Source organism: Scyliorhinus torazame, chromosome 18, assembly GCF_047496885.1.
Source record: "Scyliorhinus torazame isolate Kashiwa2021f chromosome 18, sScyTor2.1, whole genome shotgun sequence".
NCBI lineage: Eukaryota > Metazoa > Chordata > Chondrichthyes > Carcharhiniformes > Scyliorhinidae > Scyliorhinus > Scyliorhinus torazame.
In genome coordinates this window covers 152,682,307-152,700,111 of record NC_092724.1, presented here as the reverse complement: position 1 = coordinate 152,700,111, position 17,805 = coordinate 152,682,307, and the positions used below count along the sequence as shown (strand labels likewise).

The 17,805-nt window shown below is 44.1% G+C and overlaps 1 protein-coding gene across 7 annotated transcripts in view; it reads left to right on the top strand.

Moving 5' to 3' along the window:
• The window catches only part of aatkb (apoptosis-associated tyrosine kinase b), a 397,927-nt gene that overhangs the window by 365,614 nt on the left and 14,508 nt on the right, over window positions 1-17,805 (top strand). For all 7 annotated transcript variants that reach the window (XM_072483628.1, XM_072483625.1, XM_072483631.1 and 4 more), the window contains 3 exons: window positions 4,096-4,217; window positions 11,857-12,006; window positions 13,346-16,889. In XM_072483628.1, the coding sequence (XP_072339729.1) occupies window positions 4,096-4,217; window positions 11,857-12,006; window positions 13,346-16,889 (3,816 nt within the window). The remainder of the gene's footprint in view (window positions 1-4,095; window positions 4,218-11,856; window positions 12,007-13,345; window positions 16,890-17,805) is intronic.

The window sequence follows — 17,805 nt, the reverse complement described above, 5'->3', positions numbered from 1 at the left end:
GCAGTATCGGGAACAGCATCGGGAGCAGCATCGGGAACAGCATCAGGAGCAGCATTGGGAACAGCACTGGGAACAACATCGGGAACAACATCAGGAACAGCATTGGGAGCAGCATCGGGAATAGCATCAGGAGCAGTATCGGGATCAGCATCGGGAACAACATTGGGAGCAGCATCGGGAACAGTATCGGGAACAACATCGGGAGCAGCATCGGGAACAGCATCGGGAACAGCATCAGGAACAACATCGGGAACAACATCGGGAAGAACATCGGGAGCAGCATTGGGAACAACATCGGGAGCAGCATTGGGAACAACTTTGGGAACAACATCGGGAGCAGCATGGGGAACAACTTCGGGAGCAACATCGGGAACAGCGTCAGGAACAGCATTGGGAATAACATCGGGAACAGCATTGGGAACAGCATCGGGAGCAGCATTAGGAGCAGCATTGGGAACAGCACCGGGAGCAGCATCGGGAGCAGCATTGGGAACAGCATTGGGAACAATTTCGGGGGCAACATCGGGAACAGCATCAGGAACAGCATTGGGAATAACATCGGGAACAGCATTGGGAACAGCATCGGGAGCACCATCGGGAACAGCATCGGAAACAGCATCGGGAACAGCATTGGGAGTAGGGTTCCAGTGGTTCAATCAGAAGGCTGCTCTCCATCATCTCGGGCCTACCCAGGAACAGACAGTAAATGCCTGCCTTGCATTGTCACCAGGAACCCAAGATTCTGATTGACCTGCTGTGAATTTTCTCTTTCGGCTTCCAACAATTAATTTTCTTTTCGATCTCCACTTCAGGAAAGCTGTTGTTGACTAACTCAGTTTGCGGCAAGGGTGCTGGGCGGCTGGGATTGGCCTTTTGTTACTGGTAGCTTCCTCTGTCAAACTGGACAATCACCCAGCCTGTACTGCTCCCTGGGGAAGAGAATCCCCAAAACTAGCAGAGTTTCAACATAAAACGTCGATCCTTAATTCACAGAGGGATGGAGCACTGGCCTGTGATGCTAACTCACGCGTCGGGAACTCCTGTCCCAGAGACACGTGGGCTGGATCTGGGCCAGAATTTCCCCCCCCATTTTCGTCAGGCGGGTTTGGTGACGAGAGCATAAAATCTCACGAGATGGCCAAATCGCGTAGCGTGTTTCATTGGGAACGTCATTTCCATGGGTTAGCATATAATTATCATGTCCCTACACCTGGAAACTGCATCCTTGCGACAGGAACAGCGAGAACACAGTGAAGGAAGAGTGACCTGGGACCACCCTTGCCCACCTCCTGAGTGACTGGTGTGGAAGGGTGTGTAACTGAGGGGAGCAGGGCCACTGCTTATAATTTTGACTCAGAGATGTTATTTGGACATGGAAAGTTCAGGGAAGGCAAAGAGGAGAGAGTAAAAAAGACTTCACTCGTAATTGAACCGTCCGTTTAAAAGATCTGCAACTAAGGCTGACCAGGTGGGCAGCATGGTAGCATAGTGGTTAGCACAGTTGCTTCACAGCTCCAGGGTCCCAGGTTCGATTCCCGGCTTGGGTCACTGTCTGTGCAGAGTCTGCACGTTCTCCCCGTGCCTGCGTGGGTTTCCTCCCACAGTCCAAAGATGTGCAAGTTAGGTGAATTGGCCATGCTAAATTGCCCTTTGTGTCGAAAATTGACCCTTAGTGTTGGGTAGGGTTACTGGGTTATGGGGATAGGGTGGAGGTGTGGGCTTCGGTAGGGTGCTCTTTCCAAGAGCCGGTGCAGACTCGATGGGCCGAATGGCCTCCTTCTGCACTGTAAATTCTATGATTCTCAATATTGTCCTCATTGTATATGAGAGAGAGAAAGAGAGAGAGAATTGAGTATATAACATGATCACCACTTCACATCAAGCATGGGGCAAGATAAGGAGACAGACCCCCACAAAGATCGAAGCCGTGCCATTGGTACTATTCTGCATCACAATTTAGCCATTTACCCAGCTGAGCTAACCAAAAAGGGCCAAGAACGGCCATAGAAATGCTCAGTCAATGGCTTGCACCTCAAACAAAGGACAGTGAGTTAGTGAGTTATCCTCCCTGCCTCTTGACATACAACAATGTTCCTCCATCGGGCCCTGTCTGATGATGTGGTTTGTGCCTCACTCCATGTAAACTCCATCTCTTCCAGTTCAGTCACCACAGTCCTAGCGCCATGTCGTTTTTGGACTTGCCCCTTTACGTTTCCCAGCTGGTGTTGCTCTTAGAGCAACGTTCAGTGTTCGCTCTTGGGACGTCCTTTGCACGTGTCCAAGCCATCTTATCCCGTTCTCGATCTCGAGGACAATGCTGTGGCAACCGGTCTTCTCATACAGGTCCTCATTGGAAATTGAATTTGGCCAGTAGATGTTAAAAACTTACGTAGACAACTATTATGAAAGATGTTGACCTTACCCATGTCTGTCTTCGCTACATTCCAGCATTCAGAGCCATACAGCAGGACCGACTTTACATTACTGTTGTAGAGTCTGATTTTGGTCTTAAGACTGTAAATGAAGGACAGATCTAATTCAGGCTTCCAGCACTGGCAATGGTGACAGCGGGGTACAATATCCCATAACAATTACACGTTGCAGAGTTGTAATGCCGTGGTCTGTGAGGTCAGAATTTCGAATGGTCGTTAAAGATTCTGTGATTGGAATTAATATTCTGAGCGTGTGACGTTGCACTTTGTGATGTAAGATGGTTCTTTTTCAGTCCCCAGCTCTAGTTGGTAGGCTACAGTTGTTGAATTAAAATACGGCGACCAGGACTGAGTATCTTTGAGGGTCGGAGAGACACATGAGAAAAGTTTGGACCTCAAAGTGTTAGTTGGTGAATACAGCTAGGGTCTCACAGAAATACGACCTAATATTGTTACCTTGGTATGTTTTCATGGAGGACAACGTGACCAGTACACTTACCAATTCTGGCAAAGTGTCAAATAACATGTTAGCGTCAGGCTACAAGGTTACAAAATATGTCTGCCTGAAGGGTCTTTACCTGAGCTCTTGGCCGTGGCAGGGGCGGGGTGGGAGGGGGGCGGGGGGAGGGGGGGGGGGCGGAGGGGGACACTATACATTTCTGATCAGTCACTCTGTGTGGTGTGACTCTTGTCGGACATTGAAGCCTGAGAAAGGCCCACCAGGGCCATTGCTGGGGCTGGTGTGTCCTAATTCAAACAAACCCCTGCCCTTTCTTTCTCGATGGTGGTCTCACAGCAAGGCTAGAACTTCAGTTCCTTACCCTACAGTAAATTAGATTCCACAGGCCTGCTGTCGGATTGTCGTGTGGAAGAGAGTGGGATGAGGAAGAAGAATTGCAAGAACAATCCAGGGAGGGGGCGGCACGTGGCGCAGTGGTTAGCACTGGGACTGCGGTGCTGAGGTCCCGGATTCGAATCCCGGCCCTGGGTCACTGTCCGTGTGGAGTTTGCACATTCTCCCCGTGTCTGCATGGGTTTCACCCCCACAACCCAAAGATGTGCAGGTTAGCTGGATTGGCCGCACTAAATTGCCCTTAATTGGGGAAAAAAAATAATTGGGTACCCTAAATTTAAAAAAAAAAAGAAAAAGAAAAAAAAAAGAACAATCCAGGGAAAGCTAAGGGGCAAACTGAAAAAATGACATCAAGAAAAAAGAAGTAAGTGTGAGAATGGAAGGCAAGTGTTCCTAAAGTGAAGATCGTAGAAAATAGGACTGGAGTAGGCCCTAATGTTCGTCAAGGCTGCTCCACCACTCAACAAGATCATGGAAGGTTGTCCACCTCCACTCCACATTCCTGGCCTATCACCAAATGCTTGAATTCCATGGAGCTGAAAGAGAGCAAAAATGCGCGAAGTTCGAGGTGAAAGTTGTTCCCCCGGACATTTCTCTGGGTCCCGTCAGGGCCCTCTATTTCCCAGTGATGATGTCGACTATAATTACAACCTAACTAACTAACCGTCTCCCGGATTCAGATTTCCCAATCAAAGCGTGGAAAGAACAAAAACTGCAAAGGAAAGAGCTCAGTCTGGGGGGGGGGATGCGGATTCTATGGCAGCTGAGTGATTATGAACACTGACTTTCCAATGTTTTTTTTGAATGCAGAAAGATTACTTTGTAACTCCTGACCAGCTCTGGATTCCACTGCGTTGGATTGCACCTGAGCTTATCGATGATGTACATGGGAATCTGCTGGTGGTGGATCAAACCAAGATCAGTAATATCTGGTGAGCAAGTGGTGAGGGTGACTATCAGTAACTCAGTAGTCACAGAGCAGTACATAGAAATGGGAATAATTTTGGTGTATTTTTAAAACTATCCATACAGAATATACTTTGAAGGATTTTGGTCTTCTTCCAAATGAAGGGATCCCAGTCCCTGGGGAAAACTTACCGTTTTCCCAGCAAACCTTCCGATTGTCATTCTAAATCCGACGATAACATCAACAATAGAAGGGCGCTTCCTGCAGCGTCATTGTAAAAGAAAAAAAGAACTACTAACTTACACCTTCTCTATTTCCAATTAAGCAAAGCCCATTACAGATCAAAAGCCACTTGTAAATAAAGTTAGCAAACACAGTGATAAACCTGGAAATCCTTCTCACTTTGTCAAACTAAAAATATCCTACAACCAAAACTGCTTTCTACAAACATGGCCCCTCCCATTAATTACATCATCTCTATACCAATCAGATCCTATGACCTGCTTACATAAGTCTAAGCACAATGTCTCACATTATCTACTCCCCAGGGAACCATCCAAAATAATATTCCATTAATCCATATAGATAAACAAGTACATGGTTGGAATGAATGATGATCATAGAATTTACAGTGCAGAAGGAGGCTATTCGGCCCATCGAGTCTGCACCGGCTCTTGGAAAGAGCACCCTACCCAAGGTCAACACCTCCACCCTATCCCCACAACCCAGCAACCCCACCTAACACTAAGGGCAATTTTGGACACTAAGGGCAATTTATCACGGCCAATCCACCTAACTTGCACATCTTTGGACTGTGGGAGGAAACCGGAGCACCCGGAGGAAACCCACGCACACACGGGGAGGACATGCAGACTCCGCACAGACAGTGACCCAAGCCGGAATCGAACCTGGGACCCTGGAGCTGTGAAGCAATTCTCACTTTTAAGGCATCTTAATTGCAGCTTTTGCAGACACAACGCCTGCCTGTATGTTAAACCGTGATTTAAAAAAATATTATTGCAACAAATATATAAAACAATAAATATATAAAAGTTTCATACATTCATCACAGTAACATACTAGCTGCTAAAGAAAGAATACCTTTATACGGCCCAAACCGTATAACCAGGGGCTGGTTTAGCACAGTGGGCTAAATAGCTGGCTTGTACAGCAGACCAAGGCCAGCAGCGCGGGTTCAATTCACGTACCAGCCTCCCCAAACAGGTGCCAGAATGTGGCGACTAGGGGCTTTTCACAGTAATTTCATTTGAAGCCCACTTTTGACAATAAGCGATTTTCATTCAAGATTGTTGTTACAGGTCGATGATCCTTCAAAAGAGTAAAATGATGTTCATATAGTCTTGGTGAAACATTATTATCCAGAAAATGATGCTCAAAGCCTCTTTTTGTAGCTGAGTGTAATTTGTTTCTGTGCTGGTAAGAGTTTGCGAAGCAAATGCTATTGGATGTTCCTGTCCTGAAGGAATAATGTGTGAGACGACTGCACCAACCCCATAGGGTGAGGCATCGCAAGAAAGTTGTAACTTCAACTAATGGCTCTGACTCCTTTAAGACTTCTTTTACCTTGTTATCTGCATTATCTGACCAGTGCCGTACTTGTTTGCATTGTGTTGCTAAATTCGGCACAAATTTACCATAATAATTGAACAATCCCAGAAAAGACTTCAGTTGTGTCATATTTTGAGGGCGCGGTTCTTCTAAGATCGCCATTGTATTTTTCGGCTCCTTCTGCAAGCCATCTTTATCAATGATGTGACCCAGGTAATTTATGGATGTCTTGAAAAAGTTGCACTTTTCCTTTATAACTCAGAGATTATGGTTTTGTAAACTTTTCAGAGTAGCTTCCAAGTTCTTCACGTGTTCTTGTTCACTTGAACCGGTGATGAGAATGCCATCTAGGATGGGTAACATTGCACCTCATTTAACCCACTCAGAATCTGACCCATGGATCTCTGAGAAAGAGCAGGAACAGATGTTATTCCAAAAGGAAGTCCTCTTTAACGGAACAGACCTTTGTGCGTCACGATAGTGAGTAGTGGCTGTGATTTTATGGCCACGGTCATTTGTGAATATGCCTGTGAAAGATTAATTTTACTGAATTTCTGTCCTCCAGAAAGTCCAGCAAACAAGTCTTAAAATCAGCAGCAGTGTAAGTGTATCTGCGCACAATAGTTAATAGTTTTTTTAATATCTCAACATATTTTCACTGAGCCATCGCATTTCAATACAGGAACTATTGGTGTTGCCCAATCACTTGTAGCAACTTGTTCCATGACTCCTTTTTGGACTAACCTTTCTAGTTCTTCTTTGGCCTTTGGCCTGATGGTGTATGGTTCCAGCTTGAGACATTTTGATGTATTATTTGACTTGATTTTGAGTTACATTTCAACTGTCGTTGAGCACAGTGAATCTTCAAACACCTTTCCATACTTCTCCAGAAGTTGTTGCAGGTCATTCTTTGGATGAACTAGTTGATTCACCGCTCCGCAGTTGAATTAAATTTTTCCCAACCATGCTCTACCAAATAAAGCAGGAAAATCTCCATGGACAGCATGGAGAGGCAACTCTGCTGTTTGTCCATTTACTTCTACTTGTACCATAATGTGTCCTTTTAATGGTGCAACCTCATCTGTGTGCATCCTTAGGTTAACATTTGATGACTTAAAGGCAGATGCTTCAACATCTGATTATCAATTGTCTCACGTTTCAATGATACAGCTGCACCCATATCCACTACCATTTTGATCAGGTTACCACCACGTTTTGGGAATGCCCAGAAACATTGTTGATTGTCTCACACTGACTAGACACCTAGTTTCAGGTTGTTTGGGTATGTCGTCTCCTGAGGGGTCTTGAATTTTGTCTACTAACTTATATACACGACAAGTCGGCTTAGCTTAGTTTTATTCTTGCACATCCTCAGTCTTGGCGAGGTTTGCCAGGCCCAGCATGTTTTTGCAATATGCCCCTTTTTGCCATAGGTTTTCCACATTATCTCTACTCCAGCATTCTCCCACTGTGTGGTTAACCTGAGTACATCGATTACTTGGTTTTCCCTTTGCAGTCTTGTTTTTGGCAGTCTCCAACTTGTAGATCTTTGTCAATCCCCTATTTGTGAAGCCCTTTTTTTGCTAGCTCCATAGATGTGGCAACTTCCACAGCAGATTTGAGAGTTAAATCGCTTACAGTTAGCAGCTTCCTCTGATTAGCTTCACTGCCGAGTCCACAATCCAGCCTATCACGAAGGGTGTCATCAAGTGTTGCACCAAACTCGCAGTATTTTGTTAACCTCCTTAAAGGTGTTTCACCTTCTTCCTGACTACGAAGCTTTCTGCAATTATCAACAGTCTAGGTGAGAAATGTGCTTCAAATGTGTTATAGGTCTGATCTCCTGGTTTTGCTGGATGGACTACGTTTTGGAACAGCATAAAAAATGTACGCCCTACCAAACTGAGAAATGTTACAACCTTCAGGTCCTCCGGTGTTTGATTCGCTTTGAGATAAAGTTGAAATCTTTCTGCATGTGAGTTTCAAGTACCACAGTCTTCGTCAAATCATGGTGCCTGTTTCCCCGTCATTCCAGATACCGGCCCTAGGGTCTATACTTCAACCAACTTCCTACCTTCTGATTCTTTGTCATGTATGGATCGAGGGATCCCTTATCCACAATACAACTTTGAAACTTTTCTTTTTGCCTGACTGTGGTTTGACTTTTTCACAACAAGCGGCCTGTACAGATTCAGAAGACTTCTGAATCCCCGTTCCCACAGCCCGATTAACTTGGCCACACGCCTGGTCCCTGCAGCCCAAACTCTACTCACTCAAATTGAGCAAACAAATTTTTGAACTGTTGTTCTGCTTACTCACAGTGGTGTTCGTTTTTTTTTTTAAACCTTCAGCATCTGTAGCTTTGCTTTGCCAGACATGTGCGTCCAGTCCCTAGAATCCTTTCTCTGCTCCCGGTCTCAATCCTCATCGCCAGTTATCTTTTTTGTTCTATATCTGAGTTGCCGCAAAGGGAAAAGATATGGAGGTGCCACCCACTTGGGTCTCTTACAAGCACGAAGAGAGGTTTATTAGATGTTGCTTATACAATCAAAGATGGAGCCTGTGAAAAACACTCTCTGCTGACGTCACTACAGATCACGTGACATTCCACCAGTGGGGATGTATTCTCGGATACATAAATATATCACCGTTTCTTCACTGTGACTGAGTCATAGACCTGAAACTTCCTCACTAACAGCACTGTGGGTGTACCTACACCACATGGACTGCAGCGGTTCAAGAAGGTGGTCCACAGAGGCAATTAGGGATGGACAATAAATGCTGACCTAGCTGGTGACTCCCACATCTCATGAAATAATTTTAAGAAATAACACTTTTAAAGAATTCATGCTGAAAGTAATGCTTAGGGGATGCACAAGTAACTACGGAATAGAAGATTTGTTTTCTTACCAAAGACAAGCTGATGAATGATTAGGCTTTGAGCAAAATAAATTCTGTATTCTGAAGATCCTTATGGAGATTTCCTTTAAATGAGTGATTACTATTTCCAAATATACAAAGTAAATTATGTAAATACTGGAGTAAATGATAAATCTCAATTATCTTGCTGATAAGAACATATTATGCAGTCTGATCAGCATCTCCATTACTGGTTTGTACATTATCATCACAGCCAAATCTCTCTTGCAATTTAATTGTCTCTTCTGTTTATTGTTCGTATTGGAATCCTGGAGAAGAGGCAGCAATTAGGAACCAACTCATTTATTTATTAAGTGTCAAACTCTGGTCTCAATGATTTATATTTTCTTTTACTCTCCGTAACCTGTAATGGGAGTCACATTTTCAGTGAGCTCCAGCCTAGACAGTGAGGGAAAGGTAAAAAAGGTAAGTTCAATTGTCGCCTTTTGATGATCAAGGGCGGGATTCTCCATTCCCCCAGCCGCCTGTTTCTTGGCCGTTTGCTGGTGGCAGGATTCTATACTTAGACCATAAGACCATAAGACATAGGAGCGGAAGTAAGGCCATTCGGCCCATCGAGTCCACTCCACCATTCAATCATGGCTGATTTCAACTCCATTTACCCGCTCTCCATAGCCCTTAATTCCTCGAGAAATCAAGAATTTATCAACTTCGGTCTTAAAGACACTCAACGTCTTGGCCTCCACCGCCCTCTGTGGCAATGAATTCCACAGACCCACCACTCTCTGGCTGAAGAAATTTCTCCTCATCTCTGTTCTAAAGTGACTCCCTTTTATTCTAAGGCTGTGCCCCCGGGTCCTAGTCTCCCCTGCTAATGGAAACAACTTCCCTACATCCACCCTATCTAAGCCATTCATTATCTTGTAAGTTTCTATTAGATCTCCCCTCAACCTCCTAAACTCCAATGAATATAATCCCAGGATCCTCAGACGTTCATCGTATGTTAGGCCTACCATTCCTGGGATCATCCGTGTGAATCTCCGCTGGACCCGCTCCAGTGCCAGTATGTCCTTCCTGAGGTGTGGGGCCCAAAATTGCTCACAGTATTCTAAATGGGGCCTAACTAATGCTTTATAAACCTTCAGAAGCACATCCCTGCTTTTATATTCCAAGCCTCTTGAGATGAATGACAACATTGCATTTGCTTTCTTAATTACGGACTCAACCTGCAAGTTTACCTTTAGAGAATCCTGGACTAGGACTCCCAAGTCCCTTTGCACTTCAGCATTATGAATTTTGTCACCGTTTAGAAAATAGTCCATGCCTCTATTCTTTTTCCAAAGTGCAAGACCTCGCACTTGCCCACGTTGAATTTCATCAGCCATTTCTTGGACCACTCTCCTAAACTGTCTAAATCTTTCTGCAGCCTCCCCACTTCCTCCATACTACCTGCCCCATCACCTATCTTTGTATCATCGGCAAACTTCTGCCGCTTGTCAATGGGATTGCCCATTGAAACCCCCTCAAGCCGCCACGAAACCCAAAGGCAAATGGGTAGCACAATTGATTCGAAGACAACAGGGTAGTCCTGTCTGTCGATGCTTTTACAATCAGCAATTGTGTCGTTTGTCTCATAGTAGATGTTGTTCATGTCTCCCATGTTAATGTTAATAAAAGCCAACTCCCTCATCCCTACTGTAGCATCATGAACCAGTCATCATTTTCCTAATCGCCTGCTCAGTATTAGCGGGCGCAATTTCATTCAAAACTACCATGAAGGTGATTTGTATGGAGATAAGGTAGCACACCCATGCTTTGGTAGGCATTCCTCTTACCCATTTGAGTGAAGGCACATTGATGGTGCAGAATAAGAAGGGTCATATCCAACCCATGCTTAATCTCATCTCGAAATGAAGCTGGCAATGGGTGCAAAGCTCCACTTTCCTTTCGAAGAATGAATTTACCTGTTAAAAAGAAATGAATGTGGTGGTTGGGGGTGAATAAAGTTGGAAGTGGGGGTATTTTTGTTCTCCTGCGTTAAGCCATTGGCTCCAGCTGTCAACCCAGACTCCAAAGCTAGGGACCCAGGCTCCGATTCAAACCTCGGGCTTTTGACCTGTGCTATTGCTAAGGTTTTCAGGCTGTTGGAGCCGCTGATCTCTCAAGGAACAAAAGCACAACAGGGGTCAGGTTCTGTTCTCAGTCGTGATAACATTACTGCAGCCCCTCTTAACATTGCCAATCTTGTACCCAATGCAGTATCAGAGCTTTTCATAAGTGGCTAAAAACCATAGTAATTATCTGAGAGAAATAAATCGGGAATGTGAGATATAGAGAAATCTAAAGCAGGAAAAAAGTGCGGACAGATCGGTGATATTAAACTCTTGAGATTTTTTGAAGAAGAACTTAGCAAATAAGGAGCGTTCCTCTGTTAGTTTAATTATAGTTTCATTTAAGTTCCTATCCCTTGCGCACCGCACGCATACACAAAAACATTTCAACACTACTTAGTATGTGATTAATTATTATGTAAAGGCTATTGGTTAAGTATTAAAAACAAGTGACCAATTCTGTATAAACACTGTTTCACAACCTCCCTCCCAATTTGAATGCCCAGCTACCTAACAGAATACATTAAAACTAATATGTGGAGGGTATCAACTCCCCCCTTATCTCTTGTACAGTCACATAGAAATAACTGGCTAATGACAGGAGAGCTTTAATTATATGAACAGCTGAATTGTTGCACCATCTAGAGCTGTGAATTAGTGCTGCTGTCTGCTTTGGACAAGATCTATGTTTCCACGTAACATTCCAACCCTTCTGTTGTTTTTGGTACACCATTGTTTCCCTGTATTAACGCTTCTGTGTCCGGTTTAATGGCAAATGCTAGCCATAGGGAGGGCAAGTAAATTGTTTGTGGTCAGATCCATCATTTGTCACCCCCTACTCCCGATGGGGAAGAAATGCTGGCCTTGCCCTCAATGCCCACGTCCGTGAATGGGTGAATAAAACTTGGTTCCCCGAACAGGCGCCGGAATGTGGCGACTAGGGGCGTTTCACAGTAACTTCATTTGAAGCCTACTTGTGACAATAAGCGATTTTCATTTCATTTCATTTCTGTTGTCTGCGGACAACTTTGCGATTTGTGGGAACCTCAGTTGGTGGCAGTTGCTTTTCCTTGTTTTCATTCTCTTGTTCTTTATTGTTTGCAGGTCGCTGGGTGTAACTTTATGGGAACTTTTTGAGTTTGGTAACCAGCCCTATCACCGGTGCTCAGATAAGGAGGTGCTCACGTATGCTATCAAGGAGCAGCAGTTGAAACTGCCGAAACCCCTGCTGAACCTGCCACTTTCTGACCGATGGTAAGGCAATGTCTTCACAACTTGCGTCTGTAGTTTGTTTGGTGACTCAGGTAACCAGTAACAGGGCATTCTGTATCCGTTACGTTAGCGGTGGGCAAACTGTGGCACAGCGCCCACATGCGGCCCATCCCGGTTCCGAGTGCGGCCCACAAGACATTTTGTTCATCGTTACCCACTTGGAGGATATCCACATTCCACTGATTTCCATCCGCGTAGTATTTTTCTTACCACTGTGACTGGAGTGATTTGCACATAAAGCGAAGGCGAGTGAAGTGAGGTGCTTGCCGACTGCTCACAACAATGACTGTGAGAGCCTCTGCGCCCAGAGTGTAAACATTTCTTTTGTTTTTATCATTTGATGTTGACAACAGTTCAATTAATATATAATTTTTATTTTTTTAAATAATTTTTATTAGGGTTTTCACAAAATATCAACAACAGAATGAAAAAGAAACCCAATAGAATTAAATACAGAACAAAGTAAAACAACCCCCGTGCCCCCCTCCCCCTGGTACATAAATAATAAATTAACACCCTGAGTTAACACAAAGCAAACATAGCAAATATATACACCCCCTCAGATCCCGCAGTGTAAATAACCAAAAATAAAATAGAACCCCCCCCCCCTCCCGGTTGCTGCTGCTGACCATTGTCTACCGTTCTGCCAGGAAGTCCAAGAACGGTTGCCACCGCCTAAAGAACCCTTGTACCGATCAATTAATATATAAATGATTGAACGTTATCCATAACTCGTTCTGAAATTGTTGGCATGTACTAAATGTATTCGGCCTTATTCAAGGGCCATAATTAGTGAACAAGCCCAATTTCAACCTTGAGGCCCACTGAGATGAAGGAGGACCACTCAGGCGGCCCAATCAATTGCCTAGGTTGCCCATCACTGCGTTACACACGGAGTGATATTTACTTTGAAACATGAATCCAGCCTAATCTTAATTCAATACAAGTTTTTCACCTTTATAAATCACTGTCACTTACAAAAAACACCAAAAAATGATATGCATGCATTAGTATTAGAAGTCAACCAGCCATGTCTTTGTGCAATTACCATAAATTACAATTCTTTGCAAATTATTGATGAACTGCTGTAAATTATAATTATGCTCTAACTTAAATGTCTTCTTAACATCAGTCTTCACAAACTGTAATGATTAGAAAAATAGATTCTGTTACAACACTTAATGTGTGCCACCCGTTGCTTTTTCAATATTATACATTAATTCCCACCTTCAAACAAATGATTTTCTTTGCGGAAATGCATGGATATTTATTAGTGTGGCCACACCAAAGCCACGACTTAAACCTCTCGTCTTGGTTACAGGTACGAGGTGATGCAGTTCTGTTGGCTGCAACCAGAGCAAAGACCAACAGCGGATGAAGTGCATCTGCTCCTCAGTTATCTTTGTGCTAAAGCGTCCAGTGAGGCCGAGGAAGAGTTTGAAAAACGCTGGAATGCAATGAAACCTAGTGGCTCGAGCACCAGCCACACCGCCGAGGTCTCATCCTTCCCACTCCTGGAGCAGTTCGGAACAGACGGGTTTCACACGGAAGTGGATGATGTGTTGACGGTGACCGAGACGAGCCAGGGCCTTAACTTTGAATATAAGTGGGACCACACGCAAATGGATAATTTCCCGCCGTCCTCGGCGAGCCTGGGCCACGGCAGTGCCCAGTATCAGGAGATCTACTTTCCTAACAGTGCATCGGGAAGGCTAAGTTTGAGTGTTTCCCCTGTCTCCTCGAACTCCTTCTACGAATCTAAGCAGCAGTCTAACATTCCGCAGAATCTGCAGCCGCCTGGCGTTGTGCCCGTCATTAGCGCGCACAGCCCTTCAGTAACTGGTGAATACTACATACGTATAGAGGAACCGACTGAATGCAATATGGACCTAGACTATACGATGTGTTCCTATAGCCCGGAGTACGATGCAAGCTTGCAGGTGGAGTCATCGTCTTGGCAAGGAAGGGACACTGTAGATGACTGTGAGAACAGCCCAACCATCTCCTTGACTATGGAACCCCTCTTGGGACAGGTCTCATCAATGCCCCAAGATTCCTGGGAAGACAGCCAATATTTTAGCAAGACCAAGAGCCAAACTTACTATGAGCACTTCACAGTGGATGACGCAAACCAATATTTGTTGGAGAACTACTCCGAAAATAGTAACGATTGGAAAATACAGAGCCCTGGGGACAACAGTGGGGACCCTTTGGGAATATCTCCTTTGGTAACGAGTACCTTCAGGGATTCATGTTCCTTGCTCGTGTCCTCTTATGATGAACTGGATGAAACTGGATCAAATAAAACGTGCCAATTACCTGCTGCTGAAGAGTTTAGATATTCCGTGCAATCTGTAAATACAACATTACACTCAATCGATGATTTGGACACCGTGAACACTCTTGATGTCGGTGGCTCCTCGCAAGCAAACGTTCCATCCAAAAAGATTACAGCATCATCTCCAAGCACATTGTTACCTGAGGATGAAAACTTACTGCCCTCTGAGATCCAATCATGGGAATCCAATAGCTTCTTAAATAATAACAAGATAGATGTAGCAAAGCAACCACAGGACCAGGAAACTAACGGCTCTGAATTCTTTTGTGGAAGGCTCCAGGCAGGATTTTCAGAACTAGACTTGTCCAAGCTGGGAAATGTCACACCCCTCTCTTTTTCCCACACTGCTGATGGGCACAGCTCTCGGGTGAGCCAGGCTGCGGAAGCAGAGAATGGGAGCAGCAACTGGAAGGCAAAGTGCAACGAGGTCATTCAGGACAGTCAACGTTTTGATCAGCCCCTCTCCATAGCTGAAGAGAAAGATGGGCTTTTTACCGCTTTGTATAGAGTAACCCAGCCGGAGGAAGGTCCGATACTCAATTCTGATAGGTTGCAAACTTCAGGGAGTGAAGAACTTGTCGACCCTTTGCTTGGCATGGTGGTGAAGAGCTGGGCCCTTAGTGACTATGGCAAAACCAGGGCCCAGAGTGTGGGTGACAAAATTAGTTTGCCTGCACACGATGCAGACATAGCCGGTATTAACGATCAATTGGAAGCCATTGTTCAAGAGACCAATCAATTAAATAGTGATAGCGAAGAGGCTCATAGTCCGACCCAATTGAAGATTGAAATAGAAGTTAGAGATAGCAATACCACTCATCCAGAACTGGAAATGGTCGATGATACATACCAGGCTCAAGTTGCAGTGAGAGACTTGACAAGTCCTTCCCAGTTTGAAACAGCTGATAAAAGTGAACATTCCCTTTCTTCTGATGTTGAATCTAAAGACCCTGACAGCTCTCCCGTAAAGACCCTTTCCAGTATAAGCTTTGCTGAAACTGATGTGTGCAGTGATGAAGATGAAACAGATATCACTTCCGGAATATTTACAGATTTAACCCAGGACTATGAAAATAGTGACATTGTTCTCTCTCACAAATCACTGCAGAAACTAGTGGGGACACCAGATTCGCTCGAGTCACTTGACATCCCATCAACAACTAGTTCCTGCGAAATGTACAGTCCAACATCGCATTATTCGTCGCTCCAACCCAAGGCTGCGGACAGTGGCTATGATACGGAGAATTTTGAATCGCCCGAATTTGTTCTGAAGGAGCCTGTGGAACAGAAGGACCCTGAATTGTTTACCAAAGTAAACAAAGCCAATAATGTTGCTGAAATGTCACAAGATTCTGAACCGCAGTCCATCGATGAAACAAATTCCTACAGAGACTCCGCATATTTCTCGGATTATGATCCCGAGTCTGAAAGATGTCAAACCTTAGATTCGGAGAAAGATGATCTCCTACGAGGTGAGATAGATCTGATTGAACTAAATGAGGAGCACCTTGCAGATATTCCTGTACAACAGAATGATTGTGTGCATTTGAGTTCTTTGGAACAGAACACTACTGACCTAATGCAAACTGAAAGCCTGAAGATTGCAGGAAGAAGTTTAGAGCATTGTAGTTTGATCCAAAGGTTACATGATGATCCTGCAGAAGGGTTAGTAAGCAGTAAAAAGGGTTTCCCTGCAGACATCTCCATTCTCATTGAGAAACAAATGGATCCAACATTTGATTACCAAGACGCAGTTGTATTGCCAGAAGCAGAAAACAAGCAAACAGCAAAGTTAGGTGCTCCTGAAACAAATGAGGGGTTTTATGACCAGGACTTGGAAACTGAGAATGAGAAAAAAGAACTTGAAGCTGACTATTTAGTTTGTAGACAGATATTGGACGAAGCAGGTTGCTCTAATTCGAAGGACAAGGATGGAATTGTTCAAAGCAGTTATAACTCAGAAAACCTTCTGGTAAAGAAACAGGTATCTTTACGTAAGAAAGGCTGCCTTCACAAAACACCAGGTTGTATCTATGATGGTACAGATTTAATATTGGAGGAGCAATTATCTGAACCAGATAGTAACACTGTTGGGCTTCAGCACGCTGATGTTGGGATGAGGAAGTTCCAGCTGTATTCTTTGAACGTTGAAGAAAAGTTGGAGAGCTGCATTGTTCCCAAAATACAGTCAGTTCAATTGTCATTAGAGCTTCCTTTCTTAGGTCTTAAGAAAGACTCCCGACAGGTATTCGATGGGGAAGAAGGAGATGAAGAGGATGAGGATGATGATGAAAGTGATGAGTCTGATGAGGAACTTGGCATCTATAACATTCAGGAACACAGTGAAGAGAGTGAGGAAGAAATTCCCCCTGTTCCAATTATTGTAACAGAAAAAGATGATGGGAAGAATCTGAGGAGCCTTCTAAAGTTACCTAATTTGGTATGCGAGCCCTTTTGTGATGACCTCGATCGAAAGAGAAAAGCGGTATCTTTCTATGATGACGTCACTGTCTATCTTTTTGACCAGGTAGGGAGGGTCCTGAATACTTCTTTTATTTTAATAGATTGATTTACCGACTTAGATGGTAAGTTACCTAATCAGTCATCAAGGACTATTAAAAGTTTATCAGTATGTAAGTCTAACAACACCCTGGGCTAGAGCATGGTCAATTCCAGCCAAACAGGCCCTGGATTCCCAACACAAGTGAATTAACCAATAATTTTTATAAAGATTCCTGAAACCTTTGGCCCTTGGCTGCCCAGTAATTTATAGTCACCAGGTTTGTAAGTTGAAACACAATTACTGTTTATTTATAACAGAAATAAAGATGAAATATGCAGTAATTACAACGGAATAACGGCAAGCTAACCTACTACCCCCCCCCTTTTTATTGCCCCACCCTCTACCCATGCGCACAAGACTGACAAAGAGTCTTAGGAGAAAGGTAGACTGAAAAGTGGACCTTTGAGTTGAAGGCCCAGTTTAATAAAGGCTAAAGTAACACACAGGGGTGGAAAGGGGTAAAATAGTAAGGATTAAGTAAAAACAAAATGAATCCTTGCTTTCGATGTTGTAATCTTTGCCGCCGCCATTCCTCCGGCATGCTGATTGAAGCCACGGGTGTACAGTTGGTGATTGCAGAAACATTTATTCAGTGCTCACCGGCAGTGGAATTTCTTCTGAATAGTCACTTTAGTCTTTATTAAACTGGACCTTCAACTCAAAGGTCCACCTTTCCGTCTACCTTTCTCCTAAGACACTTTGTCTCGCATCAATCCCAGATTCCAGCCCGAGTTTTAATCTCAATCCTTTGCAGTTTAAATGAAATTACATCCAGTCTTACTGGGGAGAGAAAAGAGTTCTTACACTGGATGTTTAGAGAGAATTCATCAGATCTTTGAGAGACAGTTGACGTTCCTCCATCCAGCCTTCAGAAAGTGAA